Source organism: Pan paniscus, chromosome X (genome assembly GCF_029289425.2).
Source record: "Pan paniscus chromosome X, NHGRI_mPanPan1-v2.0_pri, whole genome shotgun sequence".
Classification (NCBI taxonomy): domain Eukaryota; kingdom Metazoa; phylum Chordata; class Mammalia; order Primates; family Hominidae; genus Pan; species Pan paniscus.
The window spans coordinates 105267138-105289933 of record NC_073272.2 but is presented as its reverse complement, the minus strand read 5'-3'; the positions used below and the strand labels follow the sequence as shown (position 1 = coordinate 105289933).

Genomic DNA, 22796 nt, shown 5'->3' with positions numbered 1-22796 from the left:
ACCACTCCTGGCTAATTTTTGTATTTTTTTGGTGGAGACAGGGTTTTGCCATGTTGCCCAGGCTGTTCGCAAACTCCTGGACTCAAGTGATCAGCCCACCTTGGCCTCCCAAAGTGTTGGGATTTCAGGCATGAGCCACTGCACCTGGCTCTTATTTCTTATTATGTCCTCACACAGAGTCTGCTCTTGCCAACCAAATGTGCTTGCTATCAGCTAAATAAGACCGTCGTCTTATTCTTTGTTGAATCTTTCTTCTCATGTGCTATTCTCTGCACTTGAGAAATTCCTATTCTTCACCACTGTTGGATCTATTCCAAACTTTTATCTTGCTCCAGTCAGCACTGAATTGCCCCACCTCACTTATTAATTTTCCTACACTTAAATGTGTTTTATAAATACCCCCCACTTTCTTCATGTATATGATGTGTAAACTGCTTGAGCACAGGGACTTCAATTTTTTAAAGGATTTCTATTATACTTTATGCAGTGGCCAGTTCACAGTGGGCACTCAATAAATGCTGATTTACTTTAATACCATTTGGAGAAAATGTTGAGCAAACAGCAGTGAGCATTTGGAAAGACAAGTTAGATGAGTGTAGGTGACTTTACAAGTTCTGATCTCACAGTAATTAAATGGACTGCTGAATAAGCTTACATTTCCTGTGGCTGAATCCAGTTCTAAACCAAGAGAAGTTTGATGTAAGAGTTTGAAGTGAATGATTATTGTTTATCAAACTACTCCATACATTCATCAGAAAGCCTTAATGCTCAACACTGTGATCTCCTATCAGACATAGCAGAACAAAAATGCATGAGTAATAGAGAAATTGAAGCCAGACCATTTTCAACATCAAATTCTGTCCTAGAAAAGAGCAACAACAATTGCAAGTGTTCAAACTTAACTGGTCACTATGGAACTATTTTCTGTCTTGAATCTGGTTTTATCAGCACACTACCTCAACTTGGGAAATGAATATCAGGAGTGTAAAGATTTATATGTGCAATTTTCAGGATATTTCCCTTGGCCATTACTCAATTTTCTAGAAAATACTTGGTAAAAACCAACCAATTTATTTAAAAACAAAATGTCAAATGGCAGTAAATGCTTTATAGCAGTGGTTTCATACTCCCGTAAGCCCTTCAAATATTACATGGGTCAAAGACTCTCCTTCTCTTTCCTGCAAGAATTTTTTTTCCTTCTCACACTTACCATTCTCCAACCTGTTGTGGAAGTTATCCCCAGGATACTACTCATTCCCATGTCCTCTTGGACACCTCTATAAACTTCTCTTTCATAACTGAACTCTGTTTCACCCTCTGATTGCACTGTTTCCTCCAATGCCCTACCATGTTAACCATCAATCCTCAGACAAAATAACCTCTCACATGATGCTATTTTTGGTTGAAGCCTTACCAGAAACCTGCAAATCTGTACTCATATTTTTGAATGAGTGATTGAAAGTGGACCAGATTTAGACCTAATTCAATTAAAGCTTAGAGGCAGTGAGGACAGACATCTTCTTTTCAGGTACCATCCAGCCACTTTTTAGAGTTTCCATAGTTATATTGGAGCCCATAGATTATCAATCCCACCATATTTCATATTTTGCCTAATTAAACCCATGTACACATTGCCCATATCCTTGAGCATTGTTTGTTCTCATGCAATTTTAATTTCCTATTTGTCTATGGTTTTGTACATTTCTCATTTGTCTCATCATTTCTTATATTTTCTGAATGTTTCACCTTAAAAATAACCTGTTTTAAAAAGTATACATTCTTGCATACAATAACATAACAATAAATTTGTTATCATCAATATATGATAACTAGTTCTACCAGTGTTTTTCTAGATTTCCAAAATAAATTTCAGTGAAAAATTGAGAAGAAATGTTTTTCCCCTCTGTGAATACAACTAGGAAAATACTTCATGTTCTAGACTAAATACTTATTATACCCTTATGGGCTATATCTTTTAAAAATCTGAGATGAAAATTAAATTTTGAATTGCCATCTAGAAATAAATTTTTATAGATAGTGTACACATTCGTTCCTGAAAATTGTAGAAAAGCTTTCTTGTCAAATTCCCCAGCACAAGTGTGAATGCTCTGTTTTTGAGTACCTACTAGTAGTGAAAGGACACATTGTGGCCAGCCAACTCAAATTGCTACCCACATTTAATCATTGTAAATAGAGTAAGCAGAGAGACTCACGTTATATTTTCAGAACTTACATGCTCAATACAGAACTATTAGTTTAAAAATACCACCAAACATTCTTGAATTAATCTAGATTTCTGTGAAAAATAATATAATAAAAAATACAATTGGCCACTTAAACTTATATTACATGAGTATATGAGTTCATGCAGATTTTTAACTTAGTAATTACACATAGCATTAAAGAACAACCACAGTAAATACAACTTTATAACACTTGGAAACAGTTCAGAATTGATAAATTTTCATTTTGAAAGACTTACTTACAGATTTTACGGAACAAAATTATCTTTCTCAGTGGAAAAAGTACATCTATAAAACACCGACATGTGTTGAACAGGACTTTTCAAAGGAGCAACTAATTGTCCCGCTGTGAAATGAACATGTAGCACTGCTAAGCTTTCACCTACTGTTGGTGCAGAATGCATTTTCTGAATGGCTGGATACAGAAAAGCAACAGAGAAACAAGCACTTTGAACAAAACTCGTGGATCACAGAAAATCAATAATGAAAAAAGATCAAAAGAAATAAAGCATATTATCTGGTGTTCTCTTATACATTTGAGAGTCACAATTACAAGGGGTGGGCAAATTATTCATTTTTACACTCTGTGTACATTTGTCCTTGTTTTATGTTTGTCCAAGAACATGATTTAAGAACTATTGCAAAGTGCCAAAATTGACCTTGATTAACAAATGATCCTCACAGGCATCTAGGTGGAGAGCACATCTGATTTGATTAATTGGAAAGAACATAAAGTAGTAATCCATAATAAATACTAGAATAGGAGCACATTCCTTACAGCAAAAAGGCAATACTTACTTAGATTATTTACAAGGATTTTCTGGCATGGTACAGTCACAGTCACTATGTGATGATGGAGAAGTTTAGCCTATCAAATATATACTCTTCGAAGCACCAGGAGTAGACATACTTGTGCAGGAGCCTTGCACAGATGGCCATATACTATATATACAGAATAGTCTGTTTTATAACTACATTGCCGATGAGAAACTGTGCAATTGCTGCTCTACCACTAGTAAACATAAATCATTTAGCACTTCATCTGCGAATATTGTTGCAGTACTTCTTTCCAATTGCTGACACTTGCAGTCTATGTATTTAAATTCAAATGTCAACGATGTTGAAAAAAAGCAGGACGATGTCCATATCTTCATATAATACTTATAGCAGGTCAAGGAAAAATTCCAAATGTGAATTTGTTAGCAAACAATGAAATGTGTACTTCAAAATGTGTTTTCAAAGTTGTAAAACTTTTGGAATTAGAAAGCCACAAGGGCTGTTCAAAATCATCCTAAAAGAACTCACAGCCTGTCTATTCATTTGCGTAAGAAATGCATATTGTTTACCTATCTACCAGTTTGCCTACAGAAGATGTGATTCTCTAATAAAACTAAAAGCTGTTATTATGAGCTGTTGATTTAGTCTACAGAAAGTGTCCATTATGTTGAAGAAGTTCTCATTTTTTCTCAACTGATCTTCCTCTACAAACAGTCTTCTAACTGGAGTGCATCAACATTTCTTTCTTGATAATTCCTGAGTTTTCAGAACTCTATAGAAGTCATTTTTCCCCTTAAACTTGGTTCAGAATTTTCAAATTCAATTAAACTGTTTAAATTTTCTTTATTTCAAATACCATGTGAATACTGAAATCTTTTTAAATATGGGCAAGACAGCTCACCTACTAAGCATGCAGTCCATGTGCTATCATAAAAGCTACTCTAAGACAACAGGATTTTAAAATTTTTGTTTTCAGGAAGAAATCAAAACTGTACATTGGAACAAGGTGCCATACTACAAAAGCAGGTCCTTCTTTCCCCCCACTATTCTGGAAATGTAAACAAAAATATTTAAGTATAAAAGCCATTTTTGTACCTTTTTCTTCAAACACTTTTTTAACACAACGTTATTAGGTGTACTTTATGCTTGGTATAGCAGAAATTCTCTATGCTTATCTAGCTGTTCAGAGGAATTCAGATTTTTCACTACCAAATATCACTGGTAAAGCTAAGCTCTTTGGAGGATAAAGGCAGCAAAGAACTGTTCCTATGAAATTCCTGGGTACCTTTCAGGGTGTTATTAAGGGGTAGCTGTCCGTTGAGTAGCGTCAGAGGCAGGTTACAATAAGTATGGTGGTTGCCTAAGGAAGGTACTGGCAAGGTCGTGGCTGGTATCTCATGTTTATAACCTCTGCAACAGTGCCTCATTTGCATTGAATCTGAAGGGTGGAATTCAGGGAGATCAGCTTGAGATGACACCAGAGTGGCTGAAGTACTGGTCATGGCAATAGAGGGTGTAGGCTGGAGTTCTCCAAAAAGTCCTTGTTCTGCGGAGTCCAGAACATGGCACCGAGGTAGCATTTCTTTTTTCTTGATGGGCATTTCATATACTAAGTGCTTCCAAAACTTAGAATTTAATTTGCTGCTTTTGGGTCCCTTCCACTTGATCAGGGACAGAAGTTTGATGCTACGCTTTAGTGATTCCACTTCCTGGCAATTCACTTTCCCTTTTAATTCTGTACACTCAATCAAAATCACTTTGATTTCTCCACTGACTAGCATGTTATGGAGTCTGCTTTCCAGTTCGAAAATACTCCATCCCCGTCTGAGAATATAGTCTGGAGTTAGCACGATAATAAGTCTTCTGCTTTGTTCAACATATCTTGTGAGATCTTCCATGTATGCTACAAATCACAGAAAGAGAGAAAGAGTAAAACAAAGACATTGCCAGTCTCTAAAGCATCAGGTTTGCACACTAGTATAGCAAAGATCCAGTCTCTCACTAAAGTCCATCACATTTTCTTTTCTTGTATGGTACATTCCCCTCCTTAAAACTGAAAAAAAAAAAAACTGCTTATAATCGTTATTTTCTTTTCCCTCACCATTACTTACAGTGTTTTGTTGGCTAACATAAACTCTGACTTCTTCAGAGCTTAGGTGTATTTCAGTGATTTTTATTTATGTAATCATTTATTTCAAGTCAGGCTTCCAAGCTAGTACTCTAAGTGAACAACTAATCAAGGAGCCGATGAAAAGAGAAATGGATCCTTTTAATAAATGCAGAGTTACTGTATTTATGGGTTTTGTTTGCTTTTCTTCTTTAATTTTATTTTTATTAATATTATTTATTGTAATTGACAAATACTAACTGTATGTATGGCCCCTAGTTTTCAACTACTAAACAAGGAGGGGGCTATGTATACTAACTACTTGAGAGATAACTGTGATATAGAGATGGTGGAAAATCTCTTTTAGAATCATAGCTTGTTTCTCCGATTATTTCTGTCATTTGCAAACTTAGGTTCTCCATTATGCCCTTCAAACCCAGAGATAGGGAAGTGGTTTGTGCCCATGAGTTTAATTGGAACTGGCTGCTTTTGTTCCAAGGAAGAGTGAAGAGTAGAGTCGGAGGTGGGGGATGGTGTGAAATGAACAGTGAAGGAGTCTACCAACTGAAAAGTAAGTATTTGCCCTACTTTGTGGAGCAATTCTGAAAGTGAGGTGAATATGTTATCTATGGCTTTTACATGGTAGAGAAACACTCAACTAACTCTGGATTTATTTATCACATGAAATAATCCCTTTGGAATCATGCTTCCCAAAGTCTTATCTGCCAAAAAGGGAAACACACACATGTGTTAACAAATGGAGACTTAGACACAGGTGCTACACCAGAGAGCTGTCTTTACGAAGCAGAATACAAGGCCTTGTCTAATGTACAGTGCCCTCTAGCAGAAGCAGTGCTTACAGAAAGAAGCATAGCAACATTTGTCAACACAAATCTGCCCAAGGTTACAGACTGCTTTCAAGGAGTCACATTCAGCACATATTGTGGGGCCACCAAATAGCTCAGTACAAGGAATTTGAAAAGAGAAACTTATTTTACAGATGCATATTTTACAGATGATCTCTCTTTTCTAAGGTTTTATTTTCACTACTTGGCAGCAAGAAAACTTTTACAAGTGAAAATGAGCAAACTTTCTTTATACCCTACAGATAAATAAGAAACTTTTAAGAGATACACATAGAATTGCCCATTTAACAATTTGTTGTTACTGTTCTTTGGGTTTTGACTTAATACATTTCAGGATCTTTCTCATGCAGTAGTTACAATGACTGTATCTGTCGGGATAAGGCAGTGTCTAAGAAGAGAGGGAACTTTTAAGAATTTTGATTGTTTTATTTTAGAGATTATGTATTCAGGGGAAAAAATAAGCAGTGAAATCTGCAAAAACAAAATGAAACAAAAAAACCCACAGAAATAGTAATTGAGAAGTTATCCCTCTGTAATTATCACTTAGAGAACTGGTGAAACAGAAGGGAAGGAAAGGTAGGAAGTTTCAATAGAGTGGAAAAATATTTTCCCAATGTATCAACAGCTCTGACTCTTCATTTTCTTCCTTTCTTTCTGCTCCCAAAAAGAAAGAAGTTATGTGGGAAGCTTCATCATTAGAAGTTGGATCTGTAAGATACAGTAAAATAAACTATCATGCATTTTTCTCATTATTCTTTTCACCTTTCCTCCAAAACAAAACAGAACAAAACCCAAACCCAGAATCATGATATCAGTGCAGGAGTCAATGAAGATATAGTTTTACCCGGTGAATTATGAATTCATTATTAATTTTATAGAATCATTCTTCACAAAATAATTTACCAAGGGGTTACTTTGAGTAGTATTGTTCCCTAATTAATTACAGCTTGTAATTCCATTTAAAAAAATTAAACCTTGTACAAACCTTGTCAGTAACACTCTGTCACATAAAGTGTACCTCTAGGAACAACAGAATTTTTATGTGTTAGTTTTTAGTCTAAATGTACTTTTATTTTATTTTTTTATTTTTTTGAGATAGAGTCTTGCTGTGTTGCCTAAGCTGGAATGCAGTGGCACAAACACAGCTCTCTGCAACCTCGACCTCTTGATTTCAAGCAATCCTCCTGCCTCAGCCTCCTGAGTAGCTAGGACTACAGGTGCCAGCCACCATGCTCAGCTTATTTATTATTATTATTTTTTATAGAGGTGGGGTCTCACTATGTTGCTCAGGCTGGTCTCAAACTCCTGGCCTTAAACAATCCTCTGTCCTCAGCCTCAAATGCACTTTTAAACTATGCTTTTAGAAACTAAAGCTATATCTATACATGAGTCTATCAACTTAAAGAAAAGAAATTACAACCCAGGTATCCACACTTATAAGAGAAACTGTACGCACATGTAGTAATTCATTTGACTGGGATGTCATGGGCTTTGGCTTTGCTAGCTTCTTTTTGGGATGAGGAAAGGAACAGGGTAACATTTTCCCTCCATAAGTATGGTTCTCCCCTTTCATCCATCTATTATATTTTGCCATCTGACAGTAAAGCAGTATGCAATATTTAGGGTTCTTGGGGCTTCTTAGAGACTTATTAGACAGAATTTACATTTGCCCCCAGAAGGAATGCCTGTCAGTACAGGTCCCACTATACTTAGCTACACGGGGTGTGGGAGTTAAAGGGAACCTTGGAGAGAGGGAGTGGTCCCTGTCTCCTGCATACTCTACTGGCTGTGCTTATTCTGGCAAAGCCTAGTGGAGAGTTGAGGCAACCATCCAGATAATTCCTGCTGAAAACCTCCTGTAGAAGAAAAAAGGTCTAAATTATCCTGGTTTGCCCTATATATACATTAATCATATGCACTAGAGTCAGTCAGTCAGTATATCAAAATTTTCCCTGGGTAGACACAGCCCCAGTGTCCCAAAGAAAACATGAGCCATTTGCTTGGGCCCTGAATTTCGTATTCCAAAGCCATTTGCTTGGGCCCTGAATTTCGTATTCCATTTCACTTGGTGAAAAACCAAGTGGAAGTTTTCAGATGTGAAGCCCACATTTCACTTCTTGGGATGATGATCAGTGGCTGGGCAGCAACCTCAATGTTTGAAAGCAGCTGGGGAGGTGCCTCTAAGAGCTGACTGGCTCTTAGGAAAAGAAGGCGAGACTGTGCCCTAGCTTCCATATTCTGGCTTGCTCTCTGTTTTTCTCTCTTTTTCTCCCCCATTTCCCCCTCTCTACCTCTGTCTTTATCCCTTTCTTTTTCTGCCCTTTTATTCTCTTTTCTTTTTACTTCTTTGTTTTCTTTCTCGCTCTTTCTTTTTACCTATCCCATTCTTCCTCTCTATCCTATCTCCCTCTGCCTCCTTCTTCCTTCTCTTCTTAAGTTTTCTTTTGTTGTCTTTGGGAAAATATAAGAACCTAGCCATCACAGAAAACAAAAGTAAATGAGGAAGAAATCAAATAGGTAGAGTTCATATTTTTTACTTGCTAATCTTTAGCCAGGGAATTGTTGCTGGCTTCTATCAAGCAAGTGCCCCAGTTTCCCCTTCACCCCGGGGTTGTATGTCTGCATCCAATGACTGTGATCTGGAGACTGATACATTAGGCCCATGTCCTGTTTTTGTATGGCTTGTGAGCTAAGAATGATTTATATATTTTTAAAGAGTTGTAAAAGAGAAGAATAAGAAGATATGATGCAACAGAGACCATATATAATCTACGAAACCTAAAATATTTACTATCTGGACCTTTACAAAGAAGTTTTGCCACCCCTGAATTAAAGACCAAGGAGGGTGGTTGGGTTTGGAAAAGTTCCAAATAATCTAAGCAGAAACAGGTATCAAGTTAAGACATCGCCAGCCCATAGTTAGTAGTAGTCCCTGACAGGCAGTGGGGTTTGCCCTCATAGGGTTGTGGTTTTTTGGGAGACATTTTAGAAACCTTCAGAAAATGTTTTTAAAAGCTTGTTACCACGAAGAGATAATAAAGAAACGTTTTTCAAAAAAAAAATCCCTAAATCCACAGCACATATGAATACTCACTAAATCTTGCCTTGACTTGTTCCGGCAAATTTAGCAACTGAGTAGCAAGAATCCCTTAAAAGGCTTTTTCCACATAAAAATATAAGATATCCCTTAAATAAAAGGTCACTAAGTCATTTCTTTGCAAGCTGTGGTTTGATGTAACTTCTGATGACAGAAAAGACCAAAAGGGGCTGTGTCTGATAGCCTTCTGTTTCTCTAGACCAGTCTGTGAAACCACAGCAGATTATCAGACATGAAACAAAGCCAAGTACATTTAACCTTTTCATAATCTTCAACAATTAGAGAAAGAAAAAAGTCTCCTTGAACACAGTTTTGATAGGGTGCTTAAATTGATATAATTAATTTTTTCACATTATAAGTGCAAATGAAATAAAACTTTTTCTTTTGTCTCTGCTGGGAGTTGACAGAGAGTTAGGAAAATATTCTGGAATAAAATGCCTTGCCACTAGACTCTCCTTGGGATATGTACTTATTAGAGAAATGAAAAAAACATCATGCCAGTAGCACCAGTATTTGTAAAAAGCAAAGAAAGTTGCTACCTAAAGCCTTATTAAAAACAAAGCAAATTCAATTTTAAAATATCTTTCAAGGGCCATTGTATAAAACAAAATTCTAGTGCATTTAGAGGAGAAATAGAATTAGATCTAGAAAAGTGACTTAAAAGCAAATTATGCCATTCATTAACGAAGGAAAAAGGCAAACTGAAGGAGGAAATAGAAGCAGGAAGAATGGCAGCCACAAAAGAAATTGCTTCTAATGGGAGACATACACTTTTCCAAAAGAATTCAGTACTTTCTTAATTCTCAGGCCATTGAGTCTACTGCAGATGTAGGCAAGAAGGACATGGGAGAAAAAACTCTATATTCATGAATTTCTATGTGGTCTTACTCCTGCCTACTAACCATCTGATTTCTCAAACTAATCAATTAGCTCCTTATAAATTATTTTTGTGTTGACACCTCCACTAATGTCAAGGTCATTATCAGCAGCATATAGGATATATTTTTTAAGAAGTTAAAAGACAGATACTTAGCCTGTAAACAAAAGCATAATTTATTACTTTCCAGATTCATATAATAGTAATTTGATATGCTTAAATTCACAGTTATGCACAGCAGCTATTATTAGTTAAAAAGACACACCATTAGGGTGAGACAGGATGCATCAAAACAGATAATACTCCACTAATTTTTGGTGAACGTTAGCTAATTTATAGCTATCAACAATATTTATAAAACCTATAGGTTAATATATCAAGACCTAAAATCAAGCCTACATATGTTTCCTATATATCAAAGAAAAATATATTATTCACCACTACATAGTTGGGGAAAATATCACACATTTGCTATAACTAGAGGCTTACAGTGGGTTACCTTATATCACTAAAAATACTATCTGAGTTTTATATAATGATTCTAAATACTAACCTACTGGCATAGTTACACACATTGACTCTATCTTGGCTGATGTTGCTAAAGATTTTAGGTCTTGATTCTGTCTCTGACAGATGTAAGATTCTGTGTCTGTTGTTTGCCATGGAGACTGAGGCTACATAATGTTAAGTTAGCCGTGTGTGTGTGTGTGTGTGTGTGTGTATAGGAAGACTTTTTTTTTCTTTTTCTTTTTTTTTTTTTTTGAGACGGAGTCTCGCTCTGTTGCCCAGGCTGGAGTGCAGTGGCGTGATCTTGGCTCACTGCAACCTTCGTCTCCTGGGTTCAAGCAATTCTCCTACCTCAGCCTCCCAGGTAGCTGGGATTACAGGCATCTGCCACCATGCCCAGTTAGTTTTTGCATTTTTAGTAGAGATGGGGTTTCACCACATTGGCCAGGCTGCTCTTGAACTCCTGACCTCAGGAAATCTGCCCGCCTCGGCCTCCCAAAGTGCTGGGATTACAGGCGTGAGCCACCGTGCCTGGCTGGGAGCCTTTCTAAATATGTGTGATATTACTTGTCCTACAAAAACCTTTCCTGCCCTCTCCCCTTCCAAATTCTTGGCTTGATAATTCACAGTTAGCTGAGCTAAATTTCTTAGGCAGGAGTTTTGTTCTCTATAGTATGAGGGTCCTAATTAATTTTGATTAATCATTGACTCAGCAGCTAACATGAATTTGCTGAGACCTGATGACTACAGGGAATTGTGTGTATTTACAGTTCTGAGTTTGGAGGCTATATTGCTAGTAATGAATCCTGTACTTTCACATTTCACCTGTGGGTGAGTGGGGAAGCATGACGGTGTGAAGAATCCACTCTGAATGCTGTCCACATTTCTGTCTTCTTTCTCTTCTCTCTTCACCTCTTCACAGAGAGTAGAGGTAGGGAATGGGACACATTTAGAGAAGATTGAAGGAAACATAAAGTGGAGAGTAGCAAAGAAAGCAAACCTGCAAAATACCCTCCACCTCTTTCTTTCTCTCTTCTGAAGCCCTAAAAGCTTGTAGTGTAACTAATTCTCACTGGTGCAGCCTTAATGAATATGGAACAAAGCCACTTACTACTTACAGTCTTTTCTGTGTTTCCTCCAGTACTTAAGACAATCTTATACTGGTTTTATACTATGTTTTTTTGTTTGTTTGTTTGTTTGTTTAAGATGCCTGTTCTTTGTGCCACCCAAACAGCAGATTTCCTGAATGAAATTCTACATAATCAACTCTAACCTCTACCTCAAACTTTGATGAGAAATATTATTCTATTGACCTCAGTACATTGCTGGACATATTGAAGTACAGTTTTTTCTCTCTTGACTTTAACATGAAGGGGATGATGGACACGTTCAATTTTATTCCATGTGAGTAAAGTTCACACAATATGTTAAATTTCCATGATTGTTCATGTCACCCCTCCCTCAAACTTTTTAGGTCACAGACATCAGATTGTCTGGAAAACGATTTTATTACTCCCCAAAGACAACTTAATTAAATGGTGTCCAATCTGTTCGGCTATTAGAGGAACTAGTGGCAATGAATGCTTACAGATCCATGTACAAAAATGTTTTTTTGCATGCCTCACTTCAGAAGTGACTAGGGATCATCTGACACCAGATGTATTCTCTAGTCATTTGTCATTTCATTGTCAGCACAATCACATGGCTAGTACTAAGCATTAAAGAATTGAAGATTAGATTAGTGAGGAAAGTCTACCAAATGCAAGAATGTAATCAGACATTATACTTTTTCCCTTAAATTACTGAAAGTCTTAGGATTCCTTCATGGAAAATTGAGCATAAAGACAAATGAAAAGATAATTCGACACATGAGGCTAAATTCATGAATATAATTTAAAAAGATGTGGCCAATAAACCATAAGCATGATAATATTTTTAGTTTTCTAGTGTATTTCTTGAATGCAATCATGCATGAACAACTCACATAGGGATCCTCATAGTCTTTCTATAAATAGAAAGGGAAATTGAGGTAAAAGCCTTCCAAGGATTTTTTTCTCTTCAAAGTTCACTTAGACATCTGTAGCTTTTTCTAAAGCTTCATCCAAAACTGGTTTAATTTATAATTGTTAATAAATATTGCATATGCACCTTTCAGCACCTTACTTTCTTACTTTTAAAGGGAAACAAAGAGTACAGGATTGGGTTGTTTCTACTTTTAGTTTTAGAATGCTATTTTCTCCATCTGACCAGTGGCCCTCAGCCTGATTCAATAACTTTTTACATTTTTGGTTTTTATTTAATCTCTACAGACACACTTAGATAAGATAGGCCCAAAAGCATAAATGGTACTCATCCAAAAATGTCCCCAATCTCAGGATCTCAATTGCACAGCTGGGTTCTGTTGGTCACATGTCAGCTTCAGAGCACATCTGTTCATTCCTCAAGGATCCTCTAGGCCCCATGAACACAATGTGCTCTGTGTAGAGTAGTTTATACCACAAAAACCAGCAGCTGCATGGGTGAGAAAAATCTCTACTTCTCAAGTTTGTGTCTCTAGGCAGTTTGAATAGGGTGTTTTCTATCTGGCTTTCTTCTGGTTGCCTGTCACTTCTGACATTCAGATGCCTATTGGCAACAAAGCTGCTTTCGCTATTCTCAGGGACAGATGTTTCTAGTCTGGGAAAAGACAGACCAAACTTTTACTGGAAAGTAAGAATTCTTGCCATATTTAGGCACCCAACCTGAGAAAACATAAGGAAGATCCTGGCCACAGGCTCAAGAATGGAAAGGTAGTCACTGCCAGGAAAATAATGTCCAGATCGGAACACTCAGTTTCAGCACTTAGGAAAAATATTTGCATTAAATCTCCCCATCTCTGCTGGTTCATAATGGCCAAAGGACAACATATTCCTGGTAGGGCATGGGTGGTACAGACACCCCCAGCTCACCTTTGAAAGTGACATCTTTGTAACCAAGGTTTCTGAGAATTCTTGGTTATATGCGATAGAGAGAGAGAGAGAGAGAGAGGGAGAGAGAGAGAGAGAGAGATTTTCATGTACTTTCGAAACTGTGTACATTGGAAAGGTTTGTGTGTTGATGAGGTTGAGTTGGAATACCGTGAGAGTAGTACAAAAAGACTGAAGATACATCAAAAGTGAAGACGTTAAATATGAATGGGTTTATGTCATAGATGTCATTAATTTGATTCATAGAAAATTATTGTTGTGGATCAAGAATGATTTTATGAAGTCTGCTTTCATAGTCCTCAAAGGCCTCATTGCTAGTTTTCAGAGGAAGGAGTAGTCTTAGGTCAACATGTTTTAAATGAGATGTGAGGGACAAACACAGCTTATAATACTGTAACTAGGTTTCCCCCCCAACAGGAATGTGTCTGTATTTATATAATATAAGCTGTTAAATCTGTACCAATGGTTGAAAATACAGACCACAGAAGCTTCTTTAATAGCACATATACACCAAGTCCAAAATGTTCTACTCTGTCATTCATGTGTAAATCAAGTATATTATTCATATACTTCATTGACTTCCTGAATGCGTGCTAAAAATGCCAAGGAAAAACTCGTTAATCCTGACATGGTGACTGCTCAGCTAACTCTAAAATGTTGATGGAAAAGAAAAATTGTCAAAGGGCCTTTTTAAGAGCCTCTGCAGGTTACACTCGCAAATCGGAATTCAGAGAACATGAATTTCCTCGTTCAGGAAGGAAGGATTAAAATCAAACACCCTCCAGTGGTTGCATCTAAAAACTGCATAGTTGTCCCAAATGGCTTACTTGTAAAAGGAGTCTTCCTGTGCACCATTGAGGACCCAAGATCCAAGCCCCTACTCAGTCTGATTTTAAAGCATTAAAAGAATTTTCTATGGACTATAAAATCTCTGCCCATCCTGATGACATTTTTCAAACAAAATCAATAAACATCTATGAAGCATCTAATGAGCTCAAGTCTTCTGCTAGATGACTATAGGGATACAAAAATAAATGAGATATAATCCCTGTCCTCATGGAGTTTATAATCTTGCTGGCTAGAAAAGACATAAATAGATGAAAAGCTAGTAAAATTATTTTAAAATGCAAAATGTCACAGGCGTACAAATTTACTGTCAAATAAGTGATTATACACCATGAATTCTACAGCTGGAGAGATTATTATGGACTTTTCACAGAGGCAGTGATATGGAGAAGGATAAGTAGGATTTGCAAAGTCATAGAGGACTAACATGAACAAATGCATTACAGGGACATACAATGTATATCAAAGGCACAGTTTGGCTAGAGTGGAAAGTATGAGTAGAGGAAGTGGTAGGAGACAAATTTAGGAGATAAATCTGGGCTGGCAAAAGATTGTATAAGTGTTTAGCTAAGGGTTATAAATTTTATCCTGTAGTAAATAGTGAATGATTCATTTGTTGAACACAGAAGTGACATGATCGAGGAGATGTACTTGATATTAGTGGGGCTGAATGGATGGGAGGAAAGATAAGGAAGATAGAGGGATAATTAACATTGAAGGAGTTAGATAATTAGGGCCTACACTAGGATGGAAAAATGAGAATGAAAAAAATGCAAGGGACACTGGATTTGGGAGAAAGACACAGAAGAATGAAAAATGACTCTGAGGTACCAGGATGTTCCTTGGAGAAACAACAAATGTAGAATAGTATTTCAAGTCGTAAAAATGGGGTATCAGGATGTTCCTTGGGGAAAAAATAAATATAGGATAGTATGGGGAAAACTGCAGAAAGAAAAGAGTGAAGGACCATGATAAGAAGCTTGGGGAATTCTTACATTTGTGGAGCAGGAAAAAATAAACCAGTAAATATTGCCTTCTTTGTTCCTTTCCATGCATTTCTAAGTGTGCATACTAACGTGCACACATCAACATACACAGACATAAATGAACGCTAAGAAAAGAGATGAACAATCAAAACCCATTTGTTTCCATTTGTCTCCTGTCAGCTTAGTGACCAAGGCAGCCTGCTGGTAATCTGAATAAATGTTATTGAGGAGCAGCATGATCTAGCAGAGTGAGAACCAAAGTCAAATAAATCTAGGTTCCACTGCCAGCTCAACCATTTGCCAACTGTTTGATCTTGGACGATTTTGGGGTTTGCTTCCTCAGCATGAGGATATAAGTACCTACTCTCTCGCAACACAGGGTTACTGTAAAAATGAAATGAAGTAATGTATGTGAAATTATTTTATACACTGTCAAGTACTGGTAATATAAGCTTTTTATTTTGTTATTATCACATGTTGAAATTAACATGTTATGATTTGTAGTTACCAGTTCAATCTTCCCCTCTCAAGGATATTAGTACTTATATGCAAATAAGTTCTAGAACTTATATTTTCCTCAATGGCATTTTAAGCTCTTCGAGAGCAGGGACTATGTCTTAGATTTCTCTGTGTTCCCCTTATACTTTACTGTGTATGTGTATGCACTCTGGATGTTAATGGGAAAAAACTACATATTTTGCCTTGAAACTGAATTTATTCTGAAAGCCTCAATATAGTCTTCAATGTGTAGCATAACTTAAAAATAGCATTCAAGCCTAGCATTCAAGTGTCTTGAAAATAATTTAAGTACACAGTGAGAGTGCTGTACCCAATGGCCTCATATACCTTTTTAAGTGGATTTTTCCATAAATCTGGAAATAAGTGACAAGGCATAATGAATAACAAGGTTGAAAGGCATAGATTCAAAGCCATTAGTAACAATAATTGTAGGTATAAGTAGACCCTCAGTGACAGAAGACCAGCTTTGCAACTGAAATATATTGAAAAGGCTTTAACTAACTTTTACAGATTTTTTTAAAAGATCATAATGCTTTTCAGGATACTAAGGCAATATAATAAAAATGACCATTATGGCACAATTTAGAAATCATACCCAAAATATTAGTGAGAATGCCTTTAAAAATATTCAGATGCTAGAAAGTCAGAACACAGGCATATGGGAAAAATTTGGATTTAAGAAACTCTACTGTGAGAAACAACTGTCTAAATACTTGGCTCTGATGTTTGAAGCCTTCACATAACATCCTAAAAGAAACAGAATGTTTTAAACACAAAATTTGAAAGTACTTACTTCCACTTGGAATCAGGTCTCTTTCTGGGATGAAGAGTTTATATCCATAGTGTTTTTCCAGGACATCTGGCAGTACTTCAAGAGCAAACTGCTCTTCTTCAGGATTGTCACAGTCTAAAGTATCTTGGTCCACTTTTGTGTAAGAGAGATAGGCATCATATTCCTTGTTGTCTTAAACATAAAGAACAACAAAAGGGTTGTAACTATTAACAGGTTCTCTTTGAGTACTAAGAGGCAGGAATAGCACAATAATTAGTGACCGTCTTTAATAATTGGAAAAAAATAAGTCACATGCCATGTTATAGGAAATCTAATCCCTTTCAAAATAACCTAGTCATATATGAATTGAAACTTATGCAATGGGCCACCTATAGTCAGAACAGAATAAAAGAGAGAATTATTATTTGTGACTTTCAGTGACTATATGCATTTGTAATACTCAATGATGTGTGAATGATTAGCTCAGTGTGTTTGAATGCAGGACTAAATAGACCAAAGTCATGGATTTAACCCCTTTATTTTCCAGTTGGCTTGGCTCTGTTACTTGGCCACAGACTATACCTTGTTTGCACAAATATGTGCAAAAGATCCAACAGGGGCTGGGCCCTAGAGTGTGGAAGATTGAAATAATCCAGCCTTGCTCCTGGAGACACTGTTCACAGCACATGCCATAGTTCCAGTTGGTTAGTGTCGTCATCTTCATATACAAAAAGCAGTTCATTACCAAATATTAGAGACAGCAGCTGGGTTTTATACAAGTGTGTTGCCTGTTATTCTTGTTCAGTTCATGGCCAACTAATATGACACAAGCTTCCAAAAGAAGCCTTTGTTTCAAAATATACATCCGTCCAGTATTGCCAAATTAGATTTTCCCTCCACACATTTAGTCAGGGAGTTAACTGTGCTTTGCAAGTGTATTTTTTCCTCTTTTGCTGTATTGGCTCAGAGCCAGTCTCTCCAGAGAGAAAATGTGCATGTATGCATACAATTTTTTTTCCTGCAAAATGTTAATGAACATAGCTACTTGAGGTATTAGTTTCTGAAGGTTTTAGATGGGCCACATCCATACTGAAAAAGTTATAGTGAGATTTTCAAAATTCCCTTATTAAAAAAAATTTTTTAAAGTTAATGTAGTGAGCACAGACTCATGTGAACTATTCGTAAACCCAGTTACTTACAAATAATAAGTGCGAAAGACTGTCAAAAATTTCAGGATTTGTTTCTCAAACACATCAATATTTTCTATTAAAACATACCTAATTAGAACATATCTAAAACCTGACCAAAAGGTAATTTATAAAATGAAGCAGCCACTCATTTACTTCCAGCATAACCCACACCATGATTTCATTCTACATGCTGAAGGAGGAATAAATGATAGACATATGATGTGCTGTAGATACCCTCTTTTAGGAGTAGATGAGACCTCCCTATCTCTGAAGTAGGATTATGTTGTTCTAATTTTAGTAAGATTTTAGCCTTCACCACTCTGAAACAAAAGAAATTCTGGTTATTTATATTAAGATGGTGCCTGAAGGAAGGAGAAAGGGTTAATACTCTTTAGCGTCTTTTCTGGCTGCAAAAGGCTTCCATAAACCTTGGTTGGATTACTTGATTGCCTGGAAGCAGATGTACATGAAGGACTGCCCTGGGTAGTTGAGATCATTTCGCTTACAAGTTGGGCTCATTCCACTGTTGTGCATAAAATTCTGCTTGGAAGTGAGAATGTTCATAAGCAATGCTAATGTAAGAACCTCCTGGTAATCCTAGCACCTCTGCCCTTGTTCCAATCACATGCAGGATACACCTGCAGGCCCCTGACTTTCTCCAGCTATAATTACTCACCTGGGACTCAGGGCTGCCGATGATACACAGCTGGAAGAATAAAATAGGCCAAAGGACAAATAGCTCCATTCACATGAACAGAATATATTTCATTGTTCTTGATAGATAGTGTTGCTGCCTCAAACTCCATAATGTCAGACCAGACCCTGTTACTCTCTCTGACTTTGATAACTTTCCTATTTCACAAACCTCCCTAAATTGAACCACTTATTAATTCATTCAACAATTATTTGTTGAGCATCTGCAATGGCTACTTGACTTCTTTACCCATCTGACCAGACCTTCTAGACTCCTGTCCTGTTGCTTGTACTATGGTTATTTGTCTTCCAAACATACTAAACTCACATATTCTTGGTTCTGTCCTTACTGGCTCCACCTATATTCTGATATTGCAGTTCAATGCTACAAAGACTTACCCCTAGAAAGTACTTCTATACTTACATTTTCTAAGATGTGACAAAGAGCATGCATGTCCTTGGTACGTATTAACACCCAACACATCTGGATTATAAATTTTACCTCGCATTCTAGAAGCACACCATTCGTTGAAAAAATGAATGCTTCTGGTTTCATTCGTGTCCCTTTAAGATGAACTAAAGGTGAAGAGCTTATGGTGGCTGGCCAGAGCAGGAAGACAGCTCTCAAAGCCACCATGTCAGATGTCCCAAAAGCTCTAGGATACCAGCTAGTGAGCCAGCAGTGACACGGATGCTACAGTTTAAATAATGCACTTCAGCCTTATGTAGACAGCCAAGAAAACCTCATGAATAGCTGCAGCTGTTGCTCACAAAGAGGAGCAAGATAGATAAAGCAAAATCAACAACATGATGCAAATAAGGTTAACAGCAAGGCCTGAAAATAGTTTCTAAACCAAAAGGCTGTTCAGCAGCACCACTTTTCTAGGCAAGGCTAATGAGCCTTCCTTTGTGCTAAATCATGCTGGCTAAGCTCATCTGAGGAACCAGGAAATAGAGCACAATGCAGACAGAACAGTGTAAGGAAGAGGGCTGGCACAGTGGTTACCATAGGTATGCTGTTCCTAATAAAGAGAGAAGTTATAAGGAAGATAACGAAACGTTTTGTAGAAGAATTTTCCTATTGTTACGTCTGTCCTTTTCTGTTATAAAATCTGATTCGAATCCTGTTCCCTATCAAGAAGCCATTTGTGTTTATAACTCAGTTGTTCCGCAGCTGTGCTAAACAGAGTGCTAAACTCCTAGTTTCTACAGAGCAAATACTGTGTAATCTTGTTGATTATTATATACCTACTACCTACTATAGTATGTGTGTGTGTGTGTGTGACTGCAGTGTTGATCCAGATGAAGAATATAAGTAAATGCATCATGCATAGTCCCTGCCATTTAGTAGACACTTAAATATTTAATGACTGAAAAACTGAAAGGTTAAATAAATGAAGCAATCATTGGTGGGGTGAAATAAAATGAATTAAATTTTAAACATGGCTAATAAGTTAAAGTTTGTTGGATGGATTTTATTTTATACAAAATCAGGCATTTTTATAATAACTTTTAGGAAATACTATTATAGATATTGTCATAGAGCATGAAGAAAAAGCATATGGTTAAAATTAAGTTGTGTCTATGTTATGTCAAAATATTTCAATAGTGAAATGAAAAACTTGATAGATTATCTGGATGACATTTGGCATTCTGTAACTGTAGATTTCCAAAAGGCAGTTAAAATTCATTTATTCATTTTCACCATATACATGTTGACTTTTTAGTATTCCACTGAAGCTAATACAGAGGTTATATACTTAAAGTCCAAGGTTCTATGCAGAAAAATAAAATATTTTAACCATCTTTCCTAATGAAAACACTTGAAGTGCCCTCTCCCCATATTGCATTTCCCCCCAAACAATGAATTTGGAATCGATACATAAAATTATGTAATCAAAATGCTCTATATTACTGGACACCTTTGAAACCATGAGCCACATTGCAGATAAAGATGCAAAGTGGAATATTTAATTCCTGAAAAATTATATCATATCAGCATAAAATTAATCTTACAAATATGTACTACAACTGATCAGTTAGTCTAGGTTATTGGGTATCAGTGATGAAGGTAATTAATTATTGTAGATTAACATAATAAATTGTATAATCTTAGAGATTAACAAACTGCATATTATCAGGACTCAAAACATATTAATCACAGAAGCCTCCCTTTCATATTTTTATTTATTTTATTCTTTTTTCTTTTAGATACAGGGTCTCACTCTGTCGCCCAGGCCGGAGTGCAGTGGTGCGATCATAGCTCACTGCAACCTTGAACTCCTGGGTTCAAGCGATTCTCTTGACTCGGCCCCCACGACTATCTGGTACCAAAGGCATGCACCACCATGCCCAACTAATATTTTTTAAACTAATTTTTGTAGAGATGAGGTCTCCCTATGTTGCGCAGGCTGGTCTTGAACTCCTGGGCTCAAACAATCCTCCTGCTTAGGCCTTCCAAAGGGCTGAGATTTTGTGAGCTACTGTGCCTGGCCCCTTTTATGTTCTTTTACATAGATAATACATCTTTTACCTTCACAATTGGATACTTTAGCCACTTGCTGGCACCTGGGAACCAGGGACATTTCCCTCAGTAACACATTCTCTCTAGTTTTTTTTTCTGTGTACAGATAAGAAGTCAAGATTTTTCAATATTAACTGTTGTATAGAGGAAGAACTGAGGGTAATTGATCATATTTCCATATATATTGTCAGTGTATACAATAATTATTGGAATAGGCCTTAATTTTTCATTTCTAAGATATGTCTGAATAAGAGTCTGTAGTACTTTTAAACTGGCTGCTGTAATTGCTGAGTAAATGTGTAGATTTGAAAATGAGCAAATGAGCATGCATATGTACTCATCAAAAAGCATTTCACGCCAGGTGCAGTGGCTAACGTCTGTAATCCCAGCACTTTTGGAGGCTAAGTCCAGAGGATTACTTGAATGCAAGAATTTGAAACCAGCCTAGGTAACAAGGTGAGACCCTGTCTTTACAAGAAATAATAATAATAATAATAATAATAATAATCATAAATTGGCCAGGCATGGTGGCATGCACCTGCAATCTCAGCTACTCAGGAGGCTGAGGCAGGAGGATTGCTTGAGTACAGGAGTTCGAGGCTGCAGTGAGCCAGGATTGCACCACTGCACTCCAGCCTGGGTGACAGTGAGACTCTGTCTCAAAAAAAAAAAAAGACAAAACAAAACAAAACAAAAAACACACATTGCTTTGCAGTTAACAAAAAAAAAAGAATTTCTGTAATTTACTATGAAAATATGAAAGTCAATTAAAACCCACCCATATGATCATTCACATAATAGTAACAATAAGACCAAAATCAGATTCCTCAAAAATTTTGACATTACATCTATCACTATAAAATTAAAATCAAAACTGTGAATTTCTCTTTTTTGAGGTAAGACCACCAACTCAAAAAAATAAACAAAAGCCTCAACCTTACTTATTTTGGTACAATGAAAACTCAGTTTTAAGTCTGTCTTTTTAAACTAATGTTTTCCAAATTGGACTACTTTCTAAAAAATTTTTGGCTTACCTGTGGCATTCTATACACATTTCCAAGGCTTACAGCAGTTTCGGGATGAGAACTTTATGTATAAGAAGCTACATGCCATGATTTCTTATTGATTTTGATTGGAAACATGGCAGTCTGTACTCTTGAAAAAAATTAAATCATTTTAAATGTTCAAAGAAACAAAGCTCAGTACACTGCTTTATCGATATTTCACTCATAAGATTTTCAAAATTCATAAACAGCAAATATAAGAAAATTATGAGCTACACTCTGAATTTTTATTCTTTCAGGTCACCTTTGAGAATGGTGCTATAAGCATTCAAAATATGTAGGTACATGTACTTTGAGCTTTAAAAGGATTGTCTCCATAGCTTTCAATCTGTTTCATGCATGATTGCTTGTTTTGTAGATGGCAGCAACGGCTATAAATGATCTGTACTTAAGTTTGCATTTTCTGAAAAAAATTGGAATTGATTCTTAATTTGCTTCTTACTAAGGGGGAGGGATTTGACAGCAATTGTTTTATCTCCTGAGCAACTAATATCTCATTGTTAAACTTTTTATTGGAAATAAAGTCAAATGTATAGGAATATTATTAAAATAAAACTATTTCAAAAAACATACATAGCATTTACTCAGATTTACCTATTGTCAATATATTCTCCTCTTTTCTCTTTTTCTTGGTAAGTCTTCTAAACTATTTAAAGGTAAGTAACTTGCCATAGCCCTTTACCCCTAAATATTTCAGCTTGTACTTTCTAAAAATAGGGAAGTTCTCTTACATAATCACAAATGCATGCCATTTAATGGAAT

General features: G+C 36.4%; 1 protein-coding gene across 1 annotated transcript in view; it reads right to left on the bottom strand.

Annotated features, from left to right (window-relative positions):
- Positions 1-2159: 2159 nt before the first annotated feature.
- The window catches only part of IL1RAPL2 (interleukin 1 receptor accessory protein like 2), a 570279-nt gene continuing 549642 nt past the window's right edge, over positions 2160-22796 (bottom strand). The window contains exons 8-9 of the mRNA XM_055106207.1: positions 16585-16755; positions 2160-4923 (exon numbers count right to left, since the gene is read on the bottom strand). Coding sequence (XP_054962182.1) covers positions 4226-4923; positions 16585-16755 — 869 coding nt within the window. The 3' untranslated portion in view covers positions 2160-4225. The remainder of the gene's footprint in view (positions 4924-16584; positions 16756-22796) is intronic.